This window comes from Mirounga angustirostris, unplaced genomic scaffold, assembly GCF_029215605.1.
Source record: "Mirounga angustirostris isolate CCGP_5_RB_7025 unplaced genomic scaffold, mMirAng1.0.hap1 SCAF_3, whole genome shotgun sequence".
Taxonomy (NCBI): domain Eukaryota; kingdom Metazoa; phylum Chordata; class Mammalia; order Carnivora; family Phocidae; genus Mirounga; species Mirounga angustirostris.
In genome coordinates, this window is record NW_026991711.1 from 188,041,442 (window position 1) to 188,065,048 (window position 23,607).

At 59.9% G+C, this 23,607-nt stretch overlaps 1 protein-coding gene across 6 annotated transcripts in view; it reads left to right on the plus strand.

The window, feature by feature from the left end:
• Window positions 1–22,231, plus strand: part of DIS3L2 (DIS3 like 3'-5' exoribonuclease 2) — a 353,809-nt gene extending 331,578 nt beyond the window's left edge. For 4 of the 6 annotated variants that reach the window (XM_064587245.1, XM_064587243.1, XM_064587244.1 and 1 more), the window contains 7 exons: window positions 8,939–9,122; window positions 9,732–9,818; window positions 12,748–12,895; window positions 13,321–13,451; window positions 13,622–13,726; window positions 15,050–15,151; window positions 15,853–18,853. In XM_064587245.1, coding sequence (XP_064443315.1) covers window positions 8,939–9,122; window positions 9,732–9,818; window positions 12,748–12,895; window positions 13,321–13,451; window positions 13,622–13,726; window positions 15,050–15,151; window positions 15,853–16,002 — 907 coding nt within the window. In that variant the 3' untranslated portion in view covers window positions 16,003–18,853. Of the gene's footprint in view, window positions 1–8,938; window positions 9,123–9,731; window positions 9,819–12,747; window positions 12,896–13,320; window positions 13,452–13,621; window positions 13,727–15,049; window positions 15,152–15,852; window positions 18,855–20,204 lie in introns of those variants that run through there. The other 2 variants (XR_010410345.1, XM_064587247.1) reach the window with 2 other exon arrangements.
• Window positions 22,232–23,607: the final 1,376 nt, after the last annotated feature.

Below are 23,607 nucleotides of genomic sequence, written 5' to 3' on the forward strand. Positions count from 1 at the left end.
CCTGCAGCCCTCTCTCTAAGCCTCCCACTTTCCAGCGCCCAGGCCACCAGCCCCACCCTGGCCTGGCCTAGGAGAGAACCGCAACAAAGATCTCATCAAGTTTCCCATCCCCGGCAGCTTCCCCTCAGCGCCCATCCAACCATCATTCCCAGTCCTCCCCGACTCCTGGGCCTTTGCAGTTTTCCACCACACTACCCTCAATCTGGGGCCACTGGGAGAGCCAGGCTCTCGGCCTTAGAGAAGGGGCCACGCTCGGGCGCACCGCTCTCCCGGCTGCCACCTTCCCGGCCACAACAGAGCCCCAGGGCTCCCAGGCCTGCAGTGAGGATGTGCCCAAGTGGGGAGAATCGGGTCCTCAGAAGAAATTATTTGAAACTGGCTGGGAGCAGTTCTTATCAAATTCCCAAGTTAGCAGTTTTCACCAAGTGCTAATTGAACGGTCTCCGTGAGCGGCCTGATTTCATCTGCATGAGATTCCCACAGAGTTGTGACAAGTACCCTGGTGGCTGAGGGCAGAAGAGGCTGTTCTGGTCTCTCACTTGCTTTTGGTCTTTGAAAACTGATGCATTTTCAGGTTTGGGTAACGGCCATGCCGCTCTGCCCTGGCTGCCCGGCTCCCCCGTCCTTTCCAAAGCCACTTTCTGAGTGTTCTGAGTATGGAAGGGGTGGGGTGAGTGTCTCATCTGGCTTAGCTGGTAAAATGAATCTGGAAATGGAACATCTTCAGTGGCCCCACTGCTCTGGCCAGGCAGGGTTGAGAGGGTAAGTGCAGAGGGCCAAGAGCCCAAGGGCGAGGGCCCCGAGGCTGCAGGGTCAGGAGTTCGGCCTGCCCATCTGCACGGAGCCTGGGCTCAGGAGAGACCCCGCTGCCAGTGCCAGGCTCCTCCACTCGTCGAGATCCGCCGACTTCTGAGGGAGGGAGGGCAGTCCACTGAGCTGTGGTTAGCCCAGCGCTGACCTTGGGTCTCGACCGTGCCTGCTTCTGCTAGGGCGCAGAGACCAACACCCCCCAGTCTCCCCAGGCTGCTCTGTCGCGGGCCTTGTGGAGGTGGCCACCGTCTGTTGACCCGATGCGCATGGGCCTTTCTCTTCTCTCCTCTGCCCAGTGGGCTTGAAAAGGCAGTTTCAGGGACAGTGTCCTCGTGCCATGCTCCGAGGCCACCCAGCTGCTCTTCCCACAGGGGCCTGCTGTGTTCTGGGGCTGCTGGTGACCACATGTCCTCCCTGAGCGTTCAGGACAGCTTGGGACAAGGGGCTGGGGAACGTGAGGTCCCGCCCCCCTCTCCCCCTGCCTGGCTATGGCCCTGGGCAAGGCCCGTCCTCTCCAGGGCCCCTGTAAGGAAGCAGCCCGTCCCTTCCTGCAGGGACCGACACTGTGCAGGGGGCCTTCCCAGGGGCCCTCCTTGAGCAGAGGGCAGCTAGGACAAGCCGCCTCCTCTCCATTCAAACCACGTGGCCCGGTGTCCCTTCCTGGGAGCTCATAGCTCAGAGGGGACATCAGACTTCTTCTCTGGGCAGCCCCCACCCTCCTCGAATGCAGGTTGGTCACATCCTCACTCTCAGGGGCTGCCTCGCCGTTATCTCCTTCACCCCAAAAACTCATGCAGAGCAACCCTTCGGATACTTAAAAACAGCCATCAGAAGGCATCACCTCCTCACCCTCCCTTCCAATGAACTCTTGCCTCTTCCACTAATAACAGTACTGAGAGTCGTCTGCATTTGACAGCCTCCCTCTTTAATCTTAATCTTTGGTTTCCCGAATCCACCTCCCCAGCCCCACAGCTATGGCACCGTGCTCCTGCTTGCCAAACCCAGGGCCCTCTGCAGCCTCCCCCATCTTCTCCACAGCGGTCGTACCCCGGGCAACTACTCCCTGGACCTCGTTCCCCCCTCGCACGCCACCCCGCCAGCCGCCATGCTCCTTCCCTCTTGCCCCCCTGGACCCGGGGACAGTCTTGCCCACTCGCAGAGCCTCACCTCGCATGTATCTCAGACTCTGGCATGACCTTCCCTTTCTGGCTGCCTCGGGCTGAGGCTCACAAGCCATCGGTCTCCCCAGCTTTCATCCAAGCTGCACCCGGCCTCGGCCTGCGTGCCCCTTCACCATGTTCTTCATGCCCCTCCCCAGGCTGGCAGCCCTCCCCGCTCCCCAGAGAAGTGCCGGCGCTGGAGGCTAGCACCCCAGCCCTGCCTGCGTCCTGCGCGGCGCAGCCCTCCTCCCTCGGCCCTTGGTTCCTGGTTTTCTCGATTTGTTTTGCCTCCACACCTTTACTCGTTCACCCCTTTCATGTGAAGTATTGCCCTCCTCCTCGCCACCTCCTGGAATCGATCTGCCCACAAGGCTTGCTGAGGGCAGTGGGGCCTCGAGGTCACCCAGGACTATTTGCCAATCGGCTGCGGGACTCGGAGCCAAACCCCTTTCCTTTTTGCCCTGTAAGCTCCCCTCGCACAGAAAGGGATAGAAAGCCCTCCCAGGGCTGCGGGAGACTTTCAGGGGCCTCCCGTCCGGACCGCTCCTGGCGTGACATCTGTCACCCGGCGCTTCGTGAGTGTCCCTCCCTCTCTCGCTGCACACAGGGCAGAATTCGGCCGCAGCAGAAGCTCCAAGAGATGTGAGCATGAGTAAGAGAACAGAGAGACCAACGAATGGCTCTAGCTGGGGAAGCTTACTACTCTGGGTTGTCAGTAAATAACCACGCCACGGTCTCATACATGGAGCATGCTGCTCCTCAGACCAGGGGTGGGGAAAGCCGGAAGGGCTTTTGCTCCTCCGTCACCTTGTTTGGGAATGGACCCAGCCAAGCTCTTTTCTTAGGCAGAGCTTGAAGCTGTCAACGACTCCTGGCAGTGAGTGTTAGGGCTCAGACGTAGATGCGTGAGGGCTGGGTGCCTAAGAACAGGCCGCAGTGGCAGGGACCCAGCCCTCCCAACTCCGGAATGTGCCCATCCTGGGAATCTGTACAGATTTATGGGGCGTCTGCACCGTGCCAGCTTGGGGCATTCACGAGCCTCATGTGGGACCAGAGCAGACAGCACTGGGATGGAGAGGGGAGATATAGTGATGATCAGGGGTAATCACGGCAGCGTGAGTGAAATGCTGGGAGGGGATGCCCAGGAAGCACGTAGGGTCCTACGCTGCCTTCCCAGAAGAAGAAGAGAGGAGGGTGGCTGGCAGATGGGCCAAGAGAGCAGTAGTACAAGGAGACAGAGCAGGGGAGAGCCGCAAGAAGTTGGCCTGGCTAGACGGTGAGGAGTCGGGGATGGGGAGAAGGGAGAGGTGGTCCTGGGCACATGCCAGAAAGCCTGGCAAACCTCAGTTTACCAAGGAGGCGGACTGTCCCAAGGACGGTGGTAGTCGCGGAAGGGCTTCAGGCAGGAGAGGGACATGACCAGGTTTGCCCTTGAGAAAGAATGCCCCGCTTTGGGTGTAAAGAAGTAAACAGCAGGGGGAGACTAGAAGTAGGGAGGCCAGCTGGTCAGAGCTGGAGGCCTGACCAAGGTGGTGGCATTGGGGCGGGAGGGCAGCGGGAGCCTCCGGGAATCTCTCTGTGTGTTCCACCCAAATCCTGGGGTTGGGTCAGTAGGCGCAATAAGAGTTCGCAGTAGGCGTAACAATAGTGTTGTTCGTGAAGGCCAAGCACTTGTATGTTGCACCTCCATTTTTCAGGTAAATCAGTTGAGATTCAGAGAGGTTGAAAATTTTATCTGAAATCACACAGCTGGTGAGTGAGTGGCAGAGCTGGAATTCGCAGGCCCACTGCTGAGCTGCTGACCACTAGCCTCTCCTCTCCCCGTGGCCTGGCCCGTGGGCGTGGAGCACGGAGGGAAGCAGGACTGGTGGTGGGAGGCAGGAGGAGAGGCGAGAAGCAGGAGCCACCCTCCCCCAGTCCCACCCGAGGGGCTTCTTGGCCACAGACACCCCCAGGCCCCTCGTTAACAAAACAGAGCCACAGCCTCCCAGACCAGCGGAGGAGCATTCAGTCCAGTTCCTCCGATGGTCAAGAATGGGCAGCCTTCCTCTGAAAGGGCAGCGATTTTAGCCCATTGCTCATGTGGCCACTGTCTGACCCCTGCCAGGTAGAGCGTCTTCTCCCAGACCTCGTCCTTGCAGCTGTGACCCAAGTCCAATCGTCAGCGAACAGTAAATGCCACATCCCGTAGCTTCTTGTAGTCCTGGTGCACGTTAGCCTCCTAAAGGCAAAGGAATGTCCTGTAATAAAAACATCAAATAACATCATCCCCCCTAGCGTTTCATATATATTCATACTTTTTTCTCTAAGTAACATTAACACACTTTGGGAAACACCGTTCTGGACCAGAGTCGCCTTTGCCGTGTGAGCTTGTGTGTACTTGTGAGTAGGTTGGTCGTGGCCTTTACCTGCCGCCTGCCCTAGCCGGTGAGGGACTCTGACAGCTCTAGGCTTGCTCAGCTCCTCCTGGGATGAGAAGCCCCTCACCTGCCCCCCCGCCCCTGCCCCCCACCCCCAGCACCTGGAAGCCCAGAGCACGGGTAGGGGGGATGCTGAGGATGAGTGTTGACGAGCTTGCATCCTGGCACGGCCCCCAGCTGGCTGTCACAGGCACCCCCCCGCCCCCAAGACCTCCAGAGTTGTGGGCCCCTAGTGGCACCGGGCTCCACATGCTCAGCAGATGTCAGGACTGGGACCGAGGCCCCACCTCCAAGGGCTTGGCTTGCTCTTCTGGAAGGTGATCCTGGCTGGTGGCCATTCCTTGAGCCCCCATTTAGAGCAGTTGTCCCGCAGTTGCTGACTTGCAGCCTCCCCTCCGCCCTCCGAGTGGGGCCGAGTGACCTCATGCCCATGCCATGCTGTAGCAGGAGGAGGAGATGGGTTACGACCGGGGCAGGTACTTGGATCCGGGAGCAGCGTCCTCCATCCCCACGTCCCAGGCTCTGGTGTGTGGCCTTTGCTCTCAGGGGTGCATCCTGGCCACCCAGAACAGCTTGGGGCATCACCTGAGGTCTGGCTGCCGGGCCCCAAACAGGGGAAGATCAGGGTGAAGGTGAATAAGCCAACTGTTGAGGCTCCTCTTCTGATCGCCCTGCCTTCCCACAGAGGGCAAGCCTTCAGCCCCTTTGGCTGAGGAGAACACTGAATGGGAGCCCAGAGCCCCCTGGACCTTGGGCCACAGGATTGCAGTTTCTAAACTAAGGCTCTTTCCTGCCCAGAAGTTCCTGGGTTCTAAGCTGCTCCTGCCACGTCCCAGGTCCTGTGGAAGAAAGATGCTGGGGGGCCCCCTGCTGGCCTTTCGGTGGAACTGACCCCTGGAGGAGGGAACCTGTTGAGCCCTGGGAAGGGGGCCTTCGCTGGCCTCAGAGGAGAGCGGAGACATCCGCCTGCCCCACCCCCACTGCCGCCCCCCCAATTCTCCCTCCGTGTGCCTGGCCCTGCTTTTGACGGTGAATCCTGAACTTAGGGGAATCTGGCTGCTGGCCACTTGGCATTTCCTTGGCCTTCCTGTTCCCGCACTTGACTGGGGACCCTCCTCCAACTGCGCCGTGCCCCCTCCCAGCCACCCCGGACTGAAGTGCCACAGTGCTCCAGGCCCCGCTCCTGCTTCCTCCAGCTCACAGCTTGTGTGTTCTCTCTGCCCCTCCCTCTCCCCCCCCCACCCCCCGCTGGTATAAGAAGGATTTTAAGGACAGGTTGTGGGGAAACGGTCCCCGCAGCTATCCTAGAACACTAATGAGCCGTGGTAACACCCAGGGAGTCGGCCTTATTGCTCCGCCACCTCCCATTTTGGTGACATTGACAGTTTTCTGGGATGAATGCTTGATATCAGCAAACTCTCCTGGAGAGAATGCCGCAGGCTCCCCTCTCACGTCCTGCCCCCTGTCCTGAGGGAGGAGCTGAGACACTCTGGGAGAAATGGAGCCCCCGGGGGAGGCACGAGGGACCTGTCCAAGGTCAGCCTCTGCATCTCAAGCTTCGCCGGACTTCTCTAGGCTATAGGAGCACATTGGCTGTTCTCCCACCAGCTTCGGGCGCTCGTGGGAGTGTACTGGGGGCCCAGGGGGGTCCAAGTAATGGAGAAGCAGCTTGACCGTGGTCCGTTATCACTGCCTGGGGCTCTGGGCATCAGCCCCACCCTCCCCATCCCTTTCTTCCTATTCCGTCCTTACTTGAGAACCTGAGAGATGTGGCGGGAGAGCCCCTGCAGGAACTGGGAGCAGGAGTGCGGCTCCAGCCGGGGAGGCACCCCATGCATTCAGTTCCTTTGACCCGTGGGGACAGGCTAGAATGCCACAGCCCCGCCGGCTGCTCTAGCCGGCCCAGCACTCCCTCGCCGGCAGCCTGACCGCAACCCTGCTATGAGGTCATGCTGCCCCCTGCTGGCCACACTAGCAAAACACAGCCCAGGGTCAGTCCCCAAGCTATTTAGGTGTTAATTAGTCGCCCAAGCTTGCAGCTGGGCTGGAGACTGCAGGGCTCCCAGTAACAGACCATGGGCGCCCTGCCCACAAGGATTCTCAGACTGTGTGGGCAGACAGGTCTAGAACCGCCTGGCACACAGTAATGTTCATGGAGTAAACAGACAGATGAACGAAGGTGTGCATCTGGAGTGTTCAGGTGATGACGGCATCTGGTATCTGACCGAGAATAGACAGCAGAGCAAATCAGACATTTATTGAGCAGGGACTGAGACTCCTCTTGGGTTGACAAGATCTAAAGAGGAAAACCAAGTATGGAGAGTCCAACAGTGCTAAACTGCGACACAGGTGACCGCAGAACAGCCTGGCTCTTGCTGCCAGGTGGCTCATTGGCAGTTAAGGACCCAGGGGGTGATGGAGACAGCCTTCAGCCTGGGCCTTCAGGGAAGGCGAGGGAAAGGCAGGTAAGGGGGGGCCAATGGCAGGGATCAAACTCAACAGGGCCTGGACGGTGGGCATCCTCCAGGATGCCCTTATAACCTGTGGTATTCACATTGGTCTCCACGACCGCCCTGTGGAGCAGGTGCTGCTACCCCTACTCTACATTTGAGAGAAAGGGGGGGTCACAAGAGGTCCCGGAGTCATGCCTGTTCCTACAGCAAGAACACGGAGCCGGGATTCAGACCTCCACTTAGGAGACAGTGGCCGGGTTCCAGTGCCTGAACTCCGAGGTTTCTCAGCAGGAAGGGTTGTGCACGAGGACAGATTGGGGGGCAGAGGAAGGCAGAACGGTCACTACAATGGCTATGAGCACACAGTAGGGGACAAAGAAACTCCTCCTTCCACACCTAGGGTTTCCTGCGTGGTACAGGGCCCAGCGGAGGCCTGACCGCTGGCGTCCTACGCCCCACAACAGGCCAGCCCGAAGTCAGGCCCACAGAGGAAGGGCTACTTCTCCCAAGGCCCATACCTGGCCCCAGTCCCTCCAATGGTGCCGCCACCAGAGGGCCATTCCTGCAGCCCTTCCTCCTCGTAGAGAGGGCTTCTGGGAGAGACAGCTCGGGACAGCTTGGCAGACCAGAGCCACACTTCTGCCATGGCAGGCCCAGTCTGGGGGGAGGAGGGGCTCTGTCAGCTCGTGCTTGTCCGTCTCCCCCACCCTCATCACGGGCTGCTTTTCTTTCCAAGAGCTTGGCGTGGTGACGAGGCTAACCCTAAAGCACCACCTGTACCTCCAGGGAGAGGCAGTTCACCTCGGGCCTCCGGCTGCTTGCTGGCAGGGCTACGGGAGCTCACTCCCTGACCCCTTCTGGCTCCGTTGCAAGAAGCACAGACTTGGGGCGCCTGGGTGGCTCAGTTGGTTAAACAACTGCCTTCGGCTCAGGTCATGATCCTGGAGTCCCGGGATCGAGTCCCACATCGGGCTCCCTGCTCAGCAGGGAGTCTGCTTCTCCCTCTGACCCTCCCCCCTCTCATGTGCTCTCTCTCTCATTCTTTCTCTCAAATAAATAAATAAATAAAATCTTTAAAAAAAAAAAAAAAAGAAGAATCACAGACTTGACGTGCAGCTTGGGGTCCAGAATAAAGGCAGGGAGAGTGGTCCCTGAACTGGGCAAGGCTGTCCCCATACAGGGCACCCTGGCCACGATGGCAGCAGCGTGCCCAAGCCCCCTTTCCAGGGGCTTCTGCTCTCATGCTTGTGTGTGATCTGCTCATCCTCCCACCGGAGCCCTGGGTGGGGGAAGCAGCACATGGCCTCCTGCCCCAGATTTGGGGGGTGGGGGTGCCGACCTCAGGGCTGTGCAATCCAGCTTCCCACTTTGCCTGACTCCTCAGTCTTGGCACGTTTCTTTCCTCCGCCATCAGGCCCCGCTCCTCTCCCCTCTCCCTGGGTCCTGGGGGTAATTTTGTCTCTCCACTCGAAGCCGTATCTATCCATACTTATTGATTCTAATTGCACGCGAGGGCAGCAACACTCAAGTGTTCAATCCTAAGAGGTTAACTGAGATTTGAACACCTCGACAGCACATTTACCTCGCCCCAGGTTGTGTGATTCCTCTTGCTGTCTGTGACCCTCCTGCTCATCCTCAGAAACCCTCCTCTCCTCCGGAAGAGAAGGGAGCCCTGGGTCTGCTGACCACCTTTTACGCACCCCCAGGAAGCGTTCCGAGTTCTCTTGGCAGGCCTGGGCATCTCGTTTTCTTACAGCTGGGGACGCCCCTTGGTGTCCTGGGAGGCGAGTCATTCAGCAGTTGAGCACCTTCTCCTTGTCAGGCAGGGTGCTGGGGTGCCAAGCACAGGGGCCACGGCAGAGAAGAAGACAGATGCCACCACCCCCCCCAGGACAATGGGGAGGTGGTGCACAAGCTCCTGAGGAGTTAGCGCAAAGAGGGGCATGAGCAAGGGGGATGAGATTGGGTGGCAGGAGGGCGTCTCTGGGCTGAGACTGAAGGGCACGAGAGAGCCAGCCTGCAGATAGCCTGGGCAAGAACAGGCAGCGGCAGCCCTGACCCCTGCTGGATCCCCCCCACCCCACCCCCACTGCAGGCTCGTGGAGGAGTTTATGCTCCTGGCCAACATGGCAGTGGCCCACAAGACTCACCGCACCTTCCCTGAGTGTGCCCTGCTGCGCCGGCACCCCCCACCCCAGACCAAGATGCTCAATGACCTCGTGGAATTCTGCGAACAGATGGGGCTGCCCATGGACTTCAGCTCTGCCGGGGCCCTCAATGTGAGTGCTGGGAGTGCAGAGGAAGGGGGAGGCCCTGGGGAGAGGAGGCCTCCTAGTCACAGAGGCCCTGGCCATGGGCCATGCTCCCCACCAGGACCAGGCCGAGGGAAAACCACTCTACAGTCCTCCATGGGCAGGGATCCTGCGGCCAGAGCTGGGCTGGGCTGGGCTGGGCCCAGAAACTTTCAGTAGGGGGCTGAGATGATTGGAAGCCCGAGAATGTTTTAATGGTAAGTGGTGTCAAGTGCTCCCTTCCTGGAACTAGGCCTTGTGGGGCGCAGGCCTGAGCTCTGATCCCCCGGAAGGGAGGCTGTTCCCATCTGGGCTTTTAAGCCTGGGGTAGGCAGAGAGATGCCTTAGGTCAGACAACTGGAAACCAGTCTCTCTGTCCAGCCAACAAGACATGGAAGGGCTGACGTCAGAGCCACGGCCCAGTGTGGGACACCGGCTGGGGGCTGCTGGCCTCTGCACTCCACCATGGCTTTCTGAGCAGGGTGGAGCCCCTCAGCATACCCTTCCTCCCTAGAGCCAGGTCTCAGATGGTCAGAGGGTGACAGGGGCCCCAGAGCCTGCCCCAGCTTGACTGCCTATCACACGGTTTGCTTCTAGAAAAGTCTGACCAAAACATTTGGAGATGACAAGTACTCACTGGCCCGGAAGGAAGTGCTCACCAACATGTGCTCCCGGCCCATGCAGGTAAGGAGGGGCCTGGTCCCCCAACCTCCCCCTTCTCCCAGGAGCATCCCTGACCTCCACACGCAGAGGACTTAAGGGGAGGGGTTGGGAGGACAGCCCCAGGCATTACCTAGGACAAGTGAGCCCTGAGCTCCTGAGCCCGATCTGCCTCCTACACAGTCCTACACAGACTTGCCTACCTTACCTGCTCAAGGATGGTTTCTGTGGGGCCGTTAAAGGGCCCAGTCTGAGCCCCGCTGCCCCCTGCATGGCCTCTGGGGCTCTGTTTCCTAGCTGAAGGCCGGGAGTCATCCCAGGCACACACCAAGCCTTCGGTGCCCAGTCCCCGCAGACCAGACCAGCTCGGGGAAGGAATGGGGGCTAGTTAGCAACTCAGTTGGATGGGCACCCTGGAGGGAGGAGATTATCTGTCTCCCATAGCAGCCTGCCCAGAGGAGAAGTCATCAGCCCCCACCATGCCTTGTGGACCCCAGGCAGAGAAGTTTCCCTCTTGCTAGCTGGTAGGAGAGGAGTTAGGCGGTGGGCCTGTCGCAGGCAGTGTGACGGGCGGGTAGCCTGGGAGGTAGACAATGAACTTGCTCCTAGCAGCACGTCTCAGCCCTCTGAGGCTGAGCTTCAGCCCCTGCAGGCCCCAGCATCTTGGGAAGGAGCCACCCCACCGGCCTGTCAGGTCAGCAGGATCTGCAGATACTAATGGGGCCAGCTCTGGGCCCCATTCTGGCCAGGGGGCAGTGACAGACCATTTTTCAGGGGCTCAGTCACTCTGCAGATTCAATCTGTTCACAAGAACCGGGTCGCCTCAGCTAGCCACAGCCAATTTATTTCCTGACACTCATATTTTCTGCCAGGAATGGAGCCATCGGGGCCCTTTTGGGTCTGGCTGTCTTTACCCTGTCCCTGGTCACAAGCGTCTGCCCCCACCAAGCACCTTTAAAGCACGCCACACAGAGGGGCAGGTGTGCCTGTGGCCGCGGGTCTCGATGTCACTCTGCCCTCTAGTTACTCTGAGACACGGTCGCCCCTGGGTCTCAGCAACTGCCTGTTGACTGTGCCAGGCAGGGCCAGTTGGGCTCCCGTTCCCTGCCCCCTGCCTCTGGAAGTGTCTGGAACTGTCCATCTCAAAGGTCAAACTAGCCCTGGAGCTCTGTGGAAAGGAGCTCTCCTCTCCTGAGTCACCCAGAGCCTGGAAAAGAGTGGACTTCTGGCCTTGCCTGCCAGTGAGTGACCTTCAGGGCTGGCCTTTGTATGGGGAGCTGATGACAGGGGGCTATGGAGTTTCTGTGGTGCCCCTGAGAGCTAGGACGGGGACAGGGGACCAGGCAGTGGCAGCAATAATGAGCACAAACGTCCTAAGGAAGCAGCTGAAACAGGACACCTGGGACTTTGCTGTCCCAGAAAAGTCACAGTCCCCACCCATCCCGCCCCACCCAGAGGCACCTTCCCAGCCAGGAAGGGGACCAGGGTCTCTGTGCTCCTCACCCCAGCTCATGTGGGGAACTGGGCCACCACCACCGAAAACAACACCCAAACGTGGCTCGGCGTGGAGGCTGCCCCCCTCCCCCAGTCCCCTGGTGACTTGCCCCGGACATAACCCAGGCTGCAGCAGGAGCTGGGAGGCGGCCTCGGGGAGCTGAGCAGGTCATCACCAGCTGCGCCCTGATTCCTGGCCCGACACACACGGTAACCGGAGCCGGCTGTCCACTTGGCCGAGCGCACAGGCGGCAAGGGGAGCGAGCGAGTGAACACCCAAGGGTGTGACTTTGGCCCTCAGTGAGGAACCTGTTCCCTTGCTCCTCGCCGCGTGCTTGAGTCCCAGCCCCGAGAGCTCGGGGGCCACAGGGCAGGCAGCTGCAGGGACTGTGGCCAAACCACCCACACAGCAGAACCACCAAGGCCTGGAGAAACTCAGCCTCTCTTCGTGTACCCCGGTCCTCACTTCTCCCCTGCAGAGGGGCCTCTTGAACTCAGACCTCTGAGTCTTGGTGCCAGGACGGCTTGTCAGGGACGAGGGCTGAGGCTGGCGGCTGGTGAGCCTCTCCCTCCCTTGGCTGGCGCGGGGTTGCTGGTAGGGGGGCCCGGAGGTGCCAGGGTGCCAGCATGGCCTTCCACGGGACCGGGATCAGGGCTGGAGGGCATGAGGTCGGTCACCACCAAAGACTAGGCCTGGGCCACAGAGGAGGGAGCCAGGCGCCCACTGCCCATGTCCCTGGAGGTGGGTACCAGGCATCCCGCGCCTTCTCTTCTACGGGCCGTTCTGGCCGGGTGGCGGCGGCGGCGGACTCCGCGTCCTCACAGAGCCCTGTGGCCGCCCCGGCTTCCGCTTCTGCCTCCACAGCGTGTCCGCAGGCCCAGTCTGGCCGGCCACAGGCCGCCTCCCCTCCTCCCATCCCGTGGAGCAGACCAGAGCCGCTCCCTGCTCGTGGCTGGCAGTAACCGCCCCTAAAACGACAGCAGCAGGCCGAGCTCCTCCCCAGCTGCCCTCAGACTTCAGCCCGTGGTCCGCCCTCCCCAAGGGCTCCGGGGCCGGCCCCACCAGGCTCTGAGGGAGGGGGCCCTCCGGCAGCTGGAGGTTTCCCCGCACCCCCTGTGCCCACAGAGGCGGGGTGGGCCCCTTGCGGTGCTTTCTGGCCTGTTCTCGGTGCTGCCGCCATGAGGGGTCTGCACAGCCTGGGGCAGGGCCCACATTTGTCTTCAGTGGGAGAGGGGCGTGGATGCGCCGTGGCTGGGCGCAGCCCCATGGCAGCCCCTGGGTCGCCTTACAGAGAATGGCCCCTGGCCTCCTCAGGCCCGTGGTTAGCCGCCTGCGACCTGGTGGGTCAGTCCACTCCAAAGCAGCCCATCCCGAGCCTCTGAGTGTCACAGCCTGGCAGGGCAAACCCAGCCGTGGCCTGGCCCGGCCTGGCTCTAAGACCCCGCCCCCCCCCCCCAGATGGCCCTGTACTTCTGCTCGGGGGTGCTGCAGGACCAGACGCAGTTCCGGCACTACGCCCTCAATGTGCCGCTCTACGCCCACTTCACCTCTCCCATCCGCCGCTTCGCCGACGTCCTGGTGCACCGCCTCCTGGCCGCCGCGCTTGGTAAGAAGCACAGCCCGGGGGCTCGTGCAGGCCTGCGCCCACCTAAGGGCTGCCCAGGCCCAGAGTGGGTACCTAGCAGCCAGAGGCCACACTGCATGGCTGTAGAGGCCCCGAGGGGTGGCCGGCCGAGCAGCAGGGGAGCCTGGGCCCAGAGACCCTCCCCACCCCACCCCCACCCCGCCGTGAGCATGCTAGGGGTCGGCTGCAGTAGAGCTCATTAGAAGTCCTATACAAAAGCCAAGGGCCCTAAACGTGGCTGCCCCCACCCCAAACCCTCGGAGCTGGGCAGCAGAGAGACCTCAGCTCAGCATGGGCCGCCCGGGCCCCACATTGCCTGGGCAGGGAGCACTGTGCCGCCTGTCCCCAGCCGTGGCCGGCTTACGCACAGCACCCCGCCAGCAGCCCCGCACTCACCCTCTCCCCAGGCTACGGGGAGCTGCCCAACCTGGAGTCCGAGGCCCTGCAAAAGCAGGCCGACCACTGCAATGACCGCCGCATGGCCTCCAAGCGCGTCCAGGAGCTCAGCACCGGCCTCTTCTTTGCCATCCTGGTTAAGGTGAGGCCACCCCCAGGGCCCCCTCTCCCGCTCCTCCACCCCACTTCCCCTCCTGGGCACCGGCTCACAGGGAGCTCTCAGGGAGCTCAGGGCCCCCTGGCAGCTGGGGTGGGCCCTGGGGGTGATGCCACATCCTGTGGCCAGGCCTTGGCTAGAGCCCTGCCCTGCAGGAAAGTGGCCCCCTGGAGTCAGAAGCCATGGTGCTGGGCGTCCTGAACCAAGCCTTCGATGTGCTGGTCCTGCGCTACGGGGTGCAGAAGCGTGTCTACTGTAATGTGAGTACCACGGGCCACCACGGCCAGGTTAAGGACCTGCGGGCAGGGGTGCCGAGGGCATCTGCTATGACGTGAGTGCCGGGACCTCGTGGCTTCTGTCCAGAGCCCTCCCCCACCCCCAGACACACTGAGCCGTGTCCACCGCACTGTCTGTTTTCACCTGCGTGTCCCCCCCAGCCTCTGCCGGGGTCCCCTCCGTATTTGCCTGGCATCGGGGAGGGGGGCCTGGCCCAGGGACAACCCTTGATAGACACACAAGCATGGAGGATGGGAGCACAGGCTGGGGTCCTTGCTATCCTCACCTGCCCGGGAGAATACAAGCCGTGGTGGTGACGTTGGCCATGTGGTGGCAGAGGGCGTGCCGTCCCTGACCTGGCTTCCCTCTGCCACCCAGCACCAAGCCCACCTGATGGGCCATGCCGGGACACCCCGCTGCACCTGCCTGGGATGAGGGATCCGGGCCAAGAGTCAGGCTCGAGAGAACGGGCCCCTCCCTCACCAGTGCAGGATGGCAGAGCTTGCAAGCCTTGGGGGATTTCTTCATGGGAATGTGGAGGAAGGAAAGAGCAGGGAGTGGTCCATGGCCACTCTGGAAGCTGTGTCCCCTGAAGAGAAGGAAGAGACCAGTCCTTGCCTTGGGTCCTGCCCTGCCTGTGTGGCTGTTTATTTAAGGTTCTTTCCGAGGGTATTTGGTTCCTGCGCTTGTCATCTGAGGTACCTATTTCAGCTGACCTTGCGGTTAGCAGGTCACCCCCTGGCCCCTGACCCTGGCTTTGAATTTCCTGACATCCAGAACCCTTGGGGGAATGCAGAGCCCCGCACACAGAGTGGAATAAGCATGGAGTTAACACAGTAAAGCAGAAGAGACAGAATGGAGTCCAGCTGGGGTCCGTCAGGGCTCCAGTCCTGAAGTTCACTGAGCAGGACAAAAGTTCAGGTGTCGGTCATCAGACAGGTCTAGGTGTGCAGACGAGCCGGCCCTCAGCCTGTGCCTGCAGGGGTCGGCACCCCTCTAGCCTTAGGTGCCCGGTCCACCTCGGGCCTCAAGTAGACAGTCCCTGATGAGCCCCTGCCGCTCAGCACTCAGTCACCCTCAGATACGGCCTCAACGGAAGCTGGCCAGAGGCCAGAGGCAAGGGTGGGGTGGTCCCTAATCAGAGGTCGACAGCCCGCTGCTGGGCACGGGGTCAGGGAGCTCTTTCAAGGCCAGTCAGAGGCGGGCAAAGGTAGGGGGCTGCCTCGGGGGGGGGGGGGGGGGGGCGCGGTTTGCAGGGTCAAAGGTTAGGAGCTTACGACCTGAGACGTAGATGTGTGTGCCCCCAGGCTCTGCCCCTGCGGTCCCACCACTTCCAGAAGGTGGGCAAGAAGCCTGAGCTCACGCTTGTCTGGGAGCCTGAGGATGCAGGACAGGAGCAAGTGCAGCAGGTCAGACCCCAGGAGTGGGGCAGCTTCTCCAGAATACCACTGTGTGCCCGTCCGCCCCCTTGCTCTTCGTGAGCCCTCCTCCTGCCTCCTGGGGCACACTTGCCAGGCCTCCCCTGCTGGCCCTGCTGCCCCTCCCTGCGCCCTGGCACTTAGGCTCCCCCCGTGGGATTTCAGACTCTATATGCAGAGACCCCGCGCAGCTCCCGCATATGCCCTCCTTTGGGCCAGAGCTTTCCCATACTGCCTGCCCTGCCCTGCCCCCCACCCCCAGTGGGGAGAGGCAGGGGGCTCTGCCTGTGTCTAAAGCAGGGTTTTAACCGTTGGGGTCTTTTGGGGAATCTCATGCAAACTATGATCTCCTACCCAGGAACTTGCATATAATGGTTTTCACCTACGGCGCGCTCTGAAGGCCAGCCCCAGACCCCAGTTCCTTTTTCCCCCAACCCTGGGCACTCACTGTGCACCAGACAACGCACACAGCCGTGTCCGGCTCCCTGACTTCTCACCGGGGCCCTGGGGCCTCAGTATCCGAGCAGGCTCAGCTTACAGAGGCCTGCAGGAGAGGGCGCGTGGTCCTGGGGCCCAGCTAGGTGGACAGTGGCAGGGCTGGGCCCCGCCCGCAAGTTCTTTCCCCTCCCGCCCCCCAGACCGGCCCCCCACGACCCACTCGTGTCACCAAGCTGGGCTCTGCTCTGCTGCAGGTTGTCACCATCTTCAGCCTGGTGGAGGTGGTACTGCAGGCCGAGACCACCGCCCTCAAGTACAGCGCCATCCTCAAGCGGCCGGGCACCGAGGGCCTCCTGGGCCTGCAGGACAAGGAGGAGCGAGACACCGGTGGCCCACAGGCCTGAGGCCTCCCGCACAGCCGCACCCCGCCCACACCCCTGCCCCACCCACCGGCTTTTAGGAATAGGACCTTTCGACACCAAAGGGGATTTTTAATTTGGTTTTTAACAACTCAGGGTTTTGTTTTTATTTCCTCATTCTATTTTATTTTTGCAGCTCAGTTTTTAAACAAACTGGAGAGGAGAGGGCGGGGCTGGACGGAAGGCTGAGGCCTGGCTGGTGCTTCACCGGAGCGGAACGGGACCCGGTCCTCCTGGGAAGGCCAGCCCCTCTTCTGCCAGGCCACCCACTGCCTTCCCCTGCCCAGGAAACCGGGGACTTTCAGCAAATCAGTGTCATGGAATAAAATCAAGTGTGAATTACTGTCTGGTGTGTGACACACCGCTGGGAGGCCTGGGCAGCAGGGTGTCCCTTGGACCCAGGACAAGGGACCTGGCTCAGGCTCCACCCCTCTCAGCTGAGCTGGGCTCGCCACCCTCCAGAACCTTCCTGTCAGTCCCAGGATGATTCACAGAGCTGGCCACATGTCAGATTGATGCCCGTGCCTCATTCTGGCTGATTAGAAATGTAATTAGTATGCAAGACAGCAGGCTTACCCATCACCCTGCACCAAGTGACTGTCCCTCCCCACCCCCACCACCTCCTCTCTGCCTGCGGGCCTCGGGAGGGACGGCACGAGTCCTGTGGCACTCCCTCCCTCAGGTTCTAGGCCAGAGCTCTGAGTAGCCCTGTCCACACCCCTCGGTACAGGCTGGTACCTCATCCCTCCGGTGCCAATCCTGTACCCTGGTGGCGCTGAGGGAGCAGGGGGACAGAGGGGACCTGCGCCTGCCGGAGATGACCAGAGAGGGGAAAAGGGGTGCCTGGTGGCCCTAACCTGGCCTTGTCACCTTCCTGGCATCGTCCTGAGCACCCAATTGCACCATCCCTGGGGACCCAGGGACCGAGATGGAGGGCCACTGGGCCGTGCTCTCTCCCCAGCTGGCCTGACCACAGCCTGCACTCCCTCCCTGCCCGACTAGGGAACCACAAGTTGGCTTCCCCAAGGGCTGCCAGAAACAAGGGTGAAAACCATAGTGACCCCTGCCCTGGTTCCACTGTGCTTTTCCTTGGGTGTTGGTATTAACGAGCCCATTTGATCTGGTTGCAGTGAATTCTCTTCAAAGAAAAATTCAGTGCAGTACCTTGTAGGAGGGCCTCACGGGGACCAGAGGACCGATGGCATGGCTGCCTTTGTCCCCCACGAGCAGGCCGTGGCTCATCATCCGCCCAGCCCCGGGCCGAGTGTCAGAGAGGAACGGGGGACACGCCACAGTCCTGCCTTCCTTTCTCCTGCTCCAGCACCTCAGCCGGCCTTCCAGGTGTCCATCTCGCCACCCCCAAGATGTCCCTGAGGCCACCACCCCCCCATCTGTCCCTGTCCCCAGAGCCTTCTGCAACCAAGGATCTGAAGGGACGATAGGTGCGAGAGGCTGGTGGTTTGGTATTTGGATGAGGAGAAGATTTCTGGGTGTTTCCTGTCCTAGGCAGCCGACAGAGCCCAAGGGCAGGACGATCTCAACCCTGTCCCCATCCCCTGGGCTGCCCCACCCTCTGAGGAGGAGCCCCGTTCTGCCCCGGGGCTGTCCCCTGCCGGCCGCACACAGAGCCCGGGAGCTGAGCCCCCGTGGCATGACACCCATCAGAGAGGCAGTGGGTCGGAGCCCCTGGGCCCTCTCTTGAGCAGCATGAACTCGGACCGGACCCTAGTCCTTACTGCCCCGGTGCCCCCTGAGCCCCGGTGAGGTGTAGCCGGCTCGGTCAGCAAGGAACATCTTTGCCGCCAGGACTTGCTTGGGCAGAGGTGGGTCTCGCCCTGATGCACCCTAGAACCACGGGGGCCGTGGCCACTCCAGCCCAGCCCCGCTTCATCTGACAGAAGTGGAAACTGCACCCAGAAAGGAGCCAGGCCTCTGGCCAAGGTGACACAGCAGGACTGCCCAGCCAGGACCGGGCTCAGGCACCTGCCCTCCACTGCACCCCACTGCCCAAAGGAGGCGGCCCAGCACTCTCCCCCAAGGTAGCGGGGTCCGTCTTCGTCCCCTCTCCCAGCACGCGGGGCTCTGGCGGAGGTCCACTGAGGGAGCCAGCCCCTTCTGTGTCCCCGTGTGATGGAAGTATTGACAAAGGGGCGACGAGACACAAAACCTCATCAAAAAGGAAGACTCATCCCTGCGGCTGCTCCAGAGCATCGGTATGCAAGTACTGGCAGAAGCCCAGGACCCAGAGCGAGGCTCTGTCTTCCTCAAGGGGCCCCCTCGGATCACCATGGCGGAGGGAGCCGGAGATGCAAATAACGGCACTAGGAGACGAGGCTCTAGCAAAGTTCCGAGGCTGGAGAGGGCATTCCCAGCTCCGAAGGGACAGGGGCCAGAAGATGATGCGTGGGCCCCACGGGGGTGAAGGAACTGAGGCTCGAAGGTACTTGTCTAACGCCGAGCTGTGAGGGTCAAGGTCGCTAGGATCAGAGAGTGCTGAGAGGACGCGCAAGAAGATGCTGGAAAGGGAGATCGCATGGACCCTCTGAGCTGGCCTGAGAGTTCGCGCTCTATGCGAGGGCCGTGCGGGGCTGGGCCGTGATACGCCCCGGTGCCTTCACCGCTTTACTCAGCAGGAGGGCGGCGATGCGCCGTGTTCTCGGGGCTGCTGTCCAGCGGGGGAGTGGGGTCACTAGCACAGCAGGCGGCCGTGATGGCGTGAAGGGGAAGCCGGACGGGGGGTCCCATGGGGGCAGAGCCTCAGGGAGCAGCCTGGGGGCCGTTTGCAGGCCCGGGCCCTGAGGCCCAGCGCTGTCTGGGCAGTGGAGGGGGCGGGAGGCCAGAGCGCGGGTGCGGGTGGGCCAGGAGCGCCAGCGAGCTGGGGCGGCGAGGGCTTTCCTCGCCGTTGGGGTGGGGGGACAGATATGGGGTGCAAGCCAGCATCCCCAGGCTTCGCGCTGAGAACAGACCCGGGGGCTCGGTACAGAGGCAGGGACCAGGAGTGGAGGGTGTGGGGCGCAGCAGCAGCAGGGGGTGGTAGGCAGTTGGGGGATGGGGGATGCCAGGCTGGGCCCGGAGGTGCAGGGGAGAGCGGTGCTCGGGCGAGGTGTCCTCAGCACACAGCCCGGATTAAAAGCCTGGGAAGGCTCAGGACTGAAGATCGGCTCAGGAAGATGAGAAGGAGCCGGTACAAGGAGGCTGGGAAGGAGGAGCCAGAGAGAGAGGGGTCCTGAGGCTTCAGGAGGACTCCTGTCTTGATTACGTAGGACAGAAACCCAGTGCGAAGTGGCTCTGGGAGGAAGGGAACTGATAGGAAGGCTGGACAGAACTACCAGAGGAGGGCGGGAAAGCCCACCTTGGGGGAGGCAGGGAGGCACCACGCCTCCAGGTCACCTGGCGGGGGTGGGGGGGAGCCTGTGCCCCTTCTCTGTTTCTGCTTCATTTTCTCCTGGTGTAGATCACTTCCTCTGTGGTGACCTTCTGGAAGCGTCTGCCTTCTGTATCTTGCAGCCCACCCTCCTGGAGAGAGACTGACACCCTCTCCCAGCTCTAGTTAGAGAAGACCCCAGGAAAGAATGGGGCAGCTGCCCAGCCCTGGCCCATGAGAGAGCTGTCATGGTACAGAATGGTAGCTCCTGGGGTCCCTGGCAGCTGGGAGGGATGGGCAAGAAGCTGGGGAGCAGGTGCCAGGAAGAGGCTAGGCCACCGGGGAGACACAGCACCAGATGCCCACTGCAGCCCAGACACCGCATGTTCTCACTTATATGTGGAGTCTAAAAGAATCAAACGCATAAAAGCAGAGGAGAATGCTGCTTTCCAGGGCCAGGGCAGGGAGGAAGAATGGGGAGATGTTGGGGACAAAGTTTCAGTTGTAAGATGAACAAGTTCGGGGGATCTCGTGTACAGCATGGTGGTGTAGCTCACAGTTCTGTGTTGTGGACTTGAAAGCCGCTAAGCGGGTCTATCTGCAATGTGCTCACCACAGAAAGCAAATGATCGCTCTCAGGCGATAGACATGTTAAGTAGCTTGCTGGTGGTGATCGTTGCACAATGTATCCATATATCAAAACATCTAGTTGTACATCTTGGATATATACAATTCCTATTTGTCAATTATACCTCAGTGAAGCTGCTAAATAAACAAATAAAGACAAACGGAGTCTGTGTGCCTCCCCCTTAAATCTGGACAGGCTCGATGGCTGCTAATATGCAGAAATGTGGCAGAAGTGACTTGGGGCCAGTTTCGAGGCCCCGGCCTTAAGGAACGGACAGCCTCTACTCCCTGTCTCTTGGAATCCAGCTGCCATGTTGTGAGGATGCTCAAGCAACTCTGTGGAGAAGCCCTCGTGGAAGGGAGCCAGTTCCTCAGCCACGTGACGGAGCCATCTTGGAAGCGGACCCCCCAGGTCCCATCCAGCCACCCCCGCCGAAGCCCCATAGATCAGACACACACTGTCCCCTCCAGGCCCTGCCCAGATTGCAGATTTGTGATCCCAAGAAATGTGTGAGGTGGTTTGGGGCTGGTTCGTTATACAAACCATTACAGATACCAAGAAGAGAAGATCAGTAGAATGTGTCAATAGATAGAGCTTACAATTGAAAAATGAAGAAGTGATTTAGAAACAGTGGTAAATATCAACATAGAAAGCCAAAAGAGAGGAAAGTGGTTGCCTCAGAGATGGGAAAAGGCAGGGAGGGAGACAGGGAACTGCTGTTTTTGTTCTGTCGGAACAAACCTCACAGAGCAATTTGGTAATTTAAACTATATTCATGTATAACTTGGATAAGAATAAAAACCCAAACAACCTCCCCCGCCCCAAAAAAAATACTTTTTTCTTAGCAGGAATGGATCTACAGTTCTTTTAAAAGGCTTTTAAAAGGGATATTAAACAGTCCATCATTCCAGTAAGTAAGATAAAATTCCTGCTGACAGGTGGCCTGATACTCCCAGTGAGTTCAAATGCTGCCTAAGGCCTTCTACTTAAAGACTCAGGTGGCAGTCTGGGCGGGGACGCCCCTGGGGGCTGTGGTGGCTCCCTGTCTGAGCCAAGGTAGGGAGTCCAGGGCAAGGGACTAGGCCCTGGGCAGCTAACCAGCCAGGAAGTCGGAGGGGTGGGGGGTGCGATGGTGTTGGGCAGAACCACAGGTGAGGCTGTGGGCCTCCCCAATGTGATGCAAGTCTGCAGGAGGGCTGAACTTCAGGCCCCAGCTGGACTCTGACAACAGAGGCCCAGTTCATGGGCCCAATCACAGATTTCAGGGTCAGTTGAAGGTGAGAGGGGTATTGAAGTCGATGAAAGACGTGAGTCCTGGTGAATGGAAGGAGAAAGATGCCTTCCACAACAGTAAAGAAGATTCTGGAGATGGGGGGAGGGTACATGAAGTACTTGGAATGATGAGTTTGAATCTGCACATAACTGAGTCAGGTTACATGCTTAAAGCCTTCTGCAAGATCATCTCTTTGAACCTTCTCTTTTTATGAGTCTTTATGGTTTGGTGGTTTGTCTTTTTTTTAATATATAGAAAGCAATTTTGGGGGGTGGAGTCCCATTTTAATAATTTATTTGACTTAAAGTTGTTTTACTCAAACACTTTCGTGAATTGTGTTGTGTTCTTTAATGTTCATAAATTGTTCATTGCTCAGTTCTGGAAAGCGTTGAGCCAAATACCGAAGAAGCAACAGATAGGGAAGCGCAAGACAGACGTGAAGCAGAATGTCTCCTCGAGGAGATTTCACCGTCGTAGATTTTCAGACCAAGCTGCTGTTGGAATAAGACTGCCCTCCTGGTTCTTGGGATAGAAAAATCAGAGTTAAGGTACTGAATGCAGTTCCAGGAGCCAGCTTTCGTTCCCTCGCCTTCTACATGCACGGCCAAACGCCCCGTCGGCCGTGGAGGTGTCGTCATGCGTCACCCTAAGGAGAAGGACCTTGAGCCACGACTGCCGCTGCACCCCCAGCCTGGGGCAGGCTGAGCCCCCGGGAACTGTATGAGGAAGGGGGGATGGTGGTGTTTCCAGCCCTGCTGGTGGACGGTCCCCTCTTCTGCACTCCCCGGAGATATGTGACCCAAGTTCCCCTGTGGAAGGGCAGTGCCTGGATGTCCCTCCCACACGGGTGGGTGGAATGGCCCAGGAGGAAGCCTTGCCCACACAGACCTTAATTACAAATACTTGCTTTCTAGGAATAAACCACTTTGTCTAACACTTGGCCGACTGGCTTTCAAACACTCAGCTTTTATTTTTTTATTATTATTTTTTTCAGCTAGCTTTCATTATGTTCAAGACCTGCCTTTTTTCAGAAGTTAGGGTTTCGCCTTTCCCCCTCCCCCTCCAGAACTGCGTCTGTCCCACGGCCCTGCGCTCACAGCCCTGTGACATCGGGACTGTCCTTCTTCCCATTTCACAGATGAGGAAATCAAGGCTTGGGAGAGGTTAAGTACCGAAGAACACCCATTATAGGTGGTGGAGACTGAGCCCAGGCCCCAACATGCTATGGGTGGGCTTTTTGGTCTTTGCCAACCTGGGGGTCTGTCATGTGGTTAATTCTGCATCCGTTGAACACCTTTTTGTTATCATCCTCCATGAAGAAACTGTCCAGTAGGAGGAGAAGCCAGGGCCAGGGGAGGCAGACTGGAGAGTGGCTGGCAGACAAGTGGCAGCCACAGAAGAGGGATTTGGGGTGTGGCTGTTGTAAGGGTCATTGCAGGGAGGGAGCCAGCAGGGAGGGCAGGCACCAAGGAGAGGGCGGATCCCTCGGGCCAAAGTACAGAAAGTCACACAATGTCCCTCCTCCACTGTGTTCGCCATCTTTCCTCTGTCAGTGACTCCTCACCTGCCCCTGCCTGTGCTCCCCGCTCCCCCAACACCACCCCCTCCACCAGCACCTCCCCTTCGTGCCCCCTCCAGCCCCCCGAAGCACAGCCCGGCCCCGGTCATGCAAGCTGTCGGTGGGCCTTACATCCAGGCTTCTGTCCTGCCCGCCCCGGCATTATTTCCTGCCCCTCTCCAAGGGGGTCTGACTCTGGTCACCTCAATTCTTCCCCTGGGACAGTGTCCAGGAACATAATTCGGTTTACGTACCCCACCCCCGTTTCTAGACAGGAAGCCCCTCGCCCGTTGGGTCTGATTTGACTCTGCTAGGCCTCCAGGATGATTTACATATGGTCGGTGCTCAAGAGATTTTCACTGGATCAAATCGTCTCCTCTAACCAACTAGTAGCTGCCCAGCTTCTGGTTTTTGCCTCCGGGACCCTCGCTGAGGGTCAGCTCGGTGAAGGCAGCTGCAAGGGCCCTGTGAGCATCGGAGGCCTCCACACCTCCTCCCAAACCTCAGTTTCCAAGGCTGGTGTAATGGGCTTCCGCTATTAGATTGCCTTCTGGGGTCTTCCTTTGGGCTTGACAACCTCTCTCTGACCCCACAGAGCTGGTGCTGACCCTTGTGCAGGTCCAAATTCCCAGCGTGAGGGAATTCCCAAGTGACTTGGTACAGTGTAACCCCTGGGGTTCCCGGGTGTACCCCAGTATGCACTTGAGCTCTGGCCTTAGATGCACTCACCTCCGCTGGGCCCCAGAATGTATCTCGGCAAACTTTTC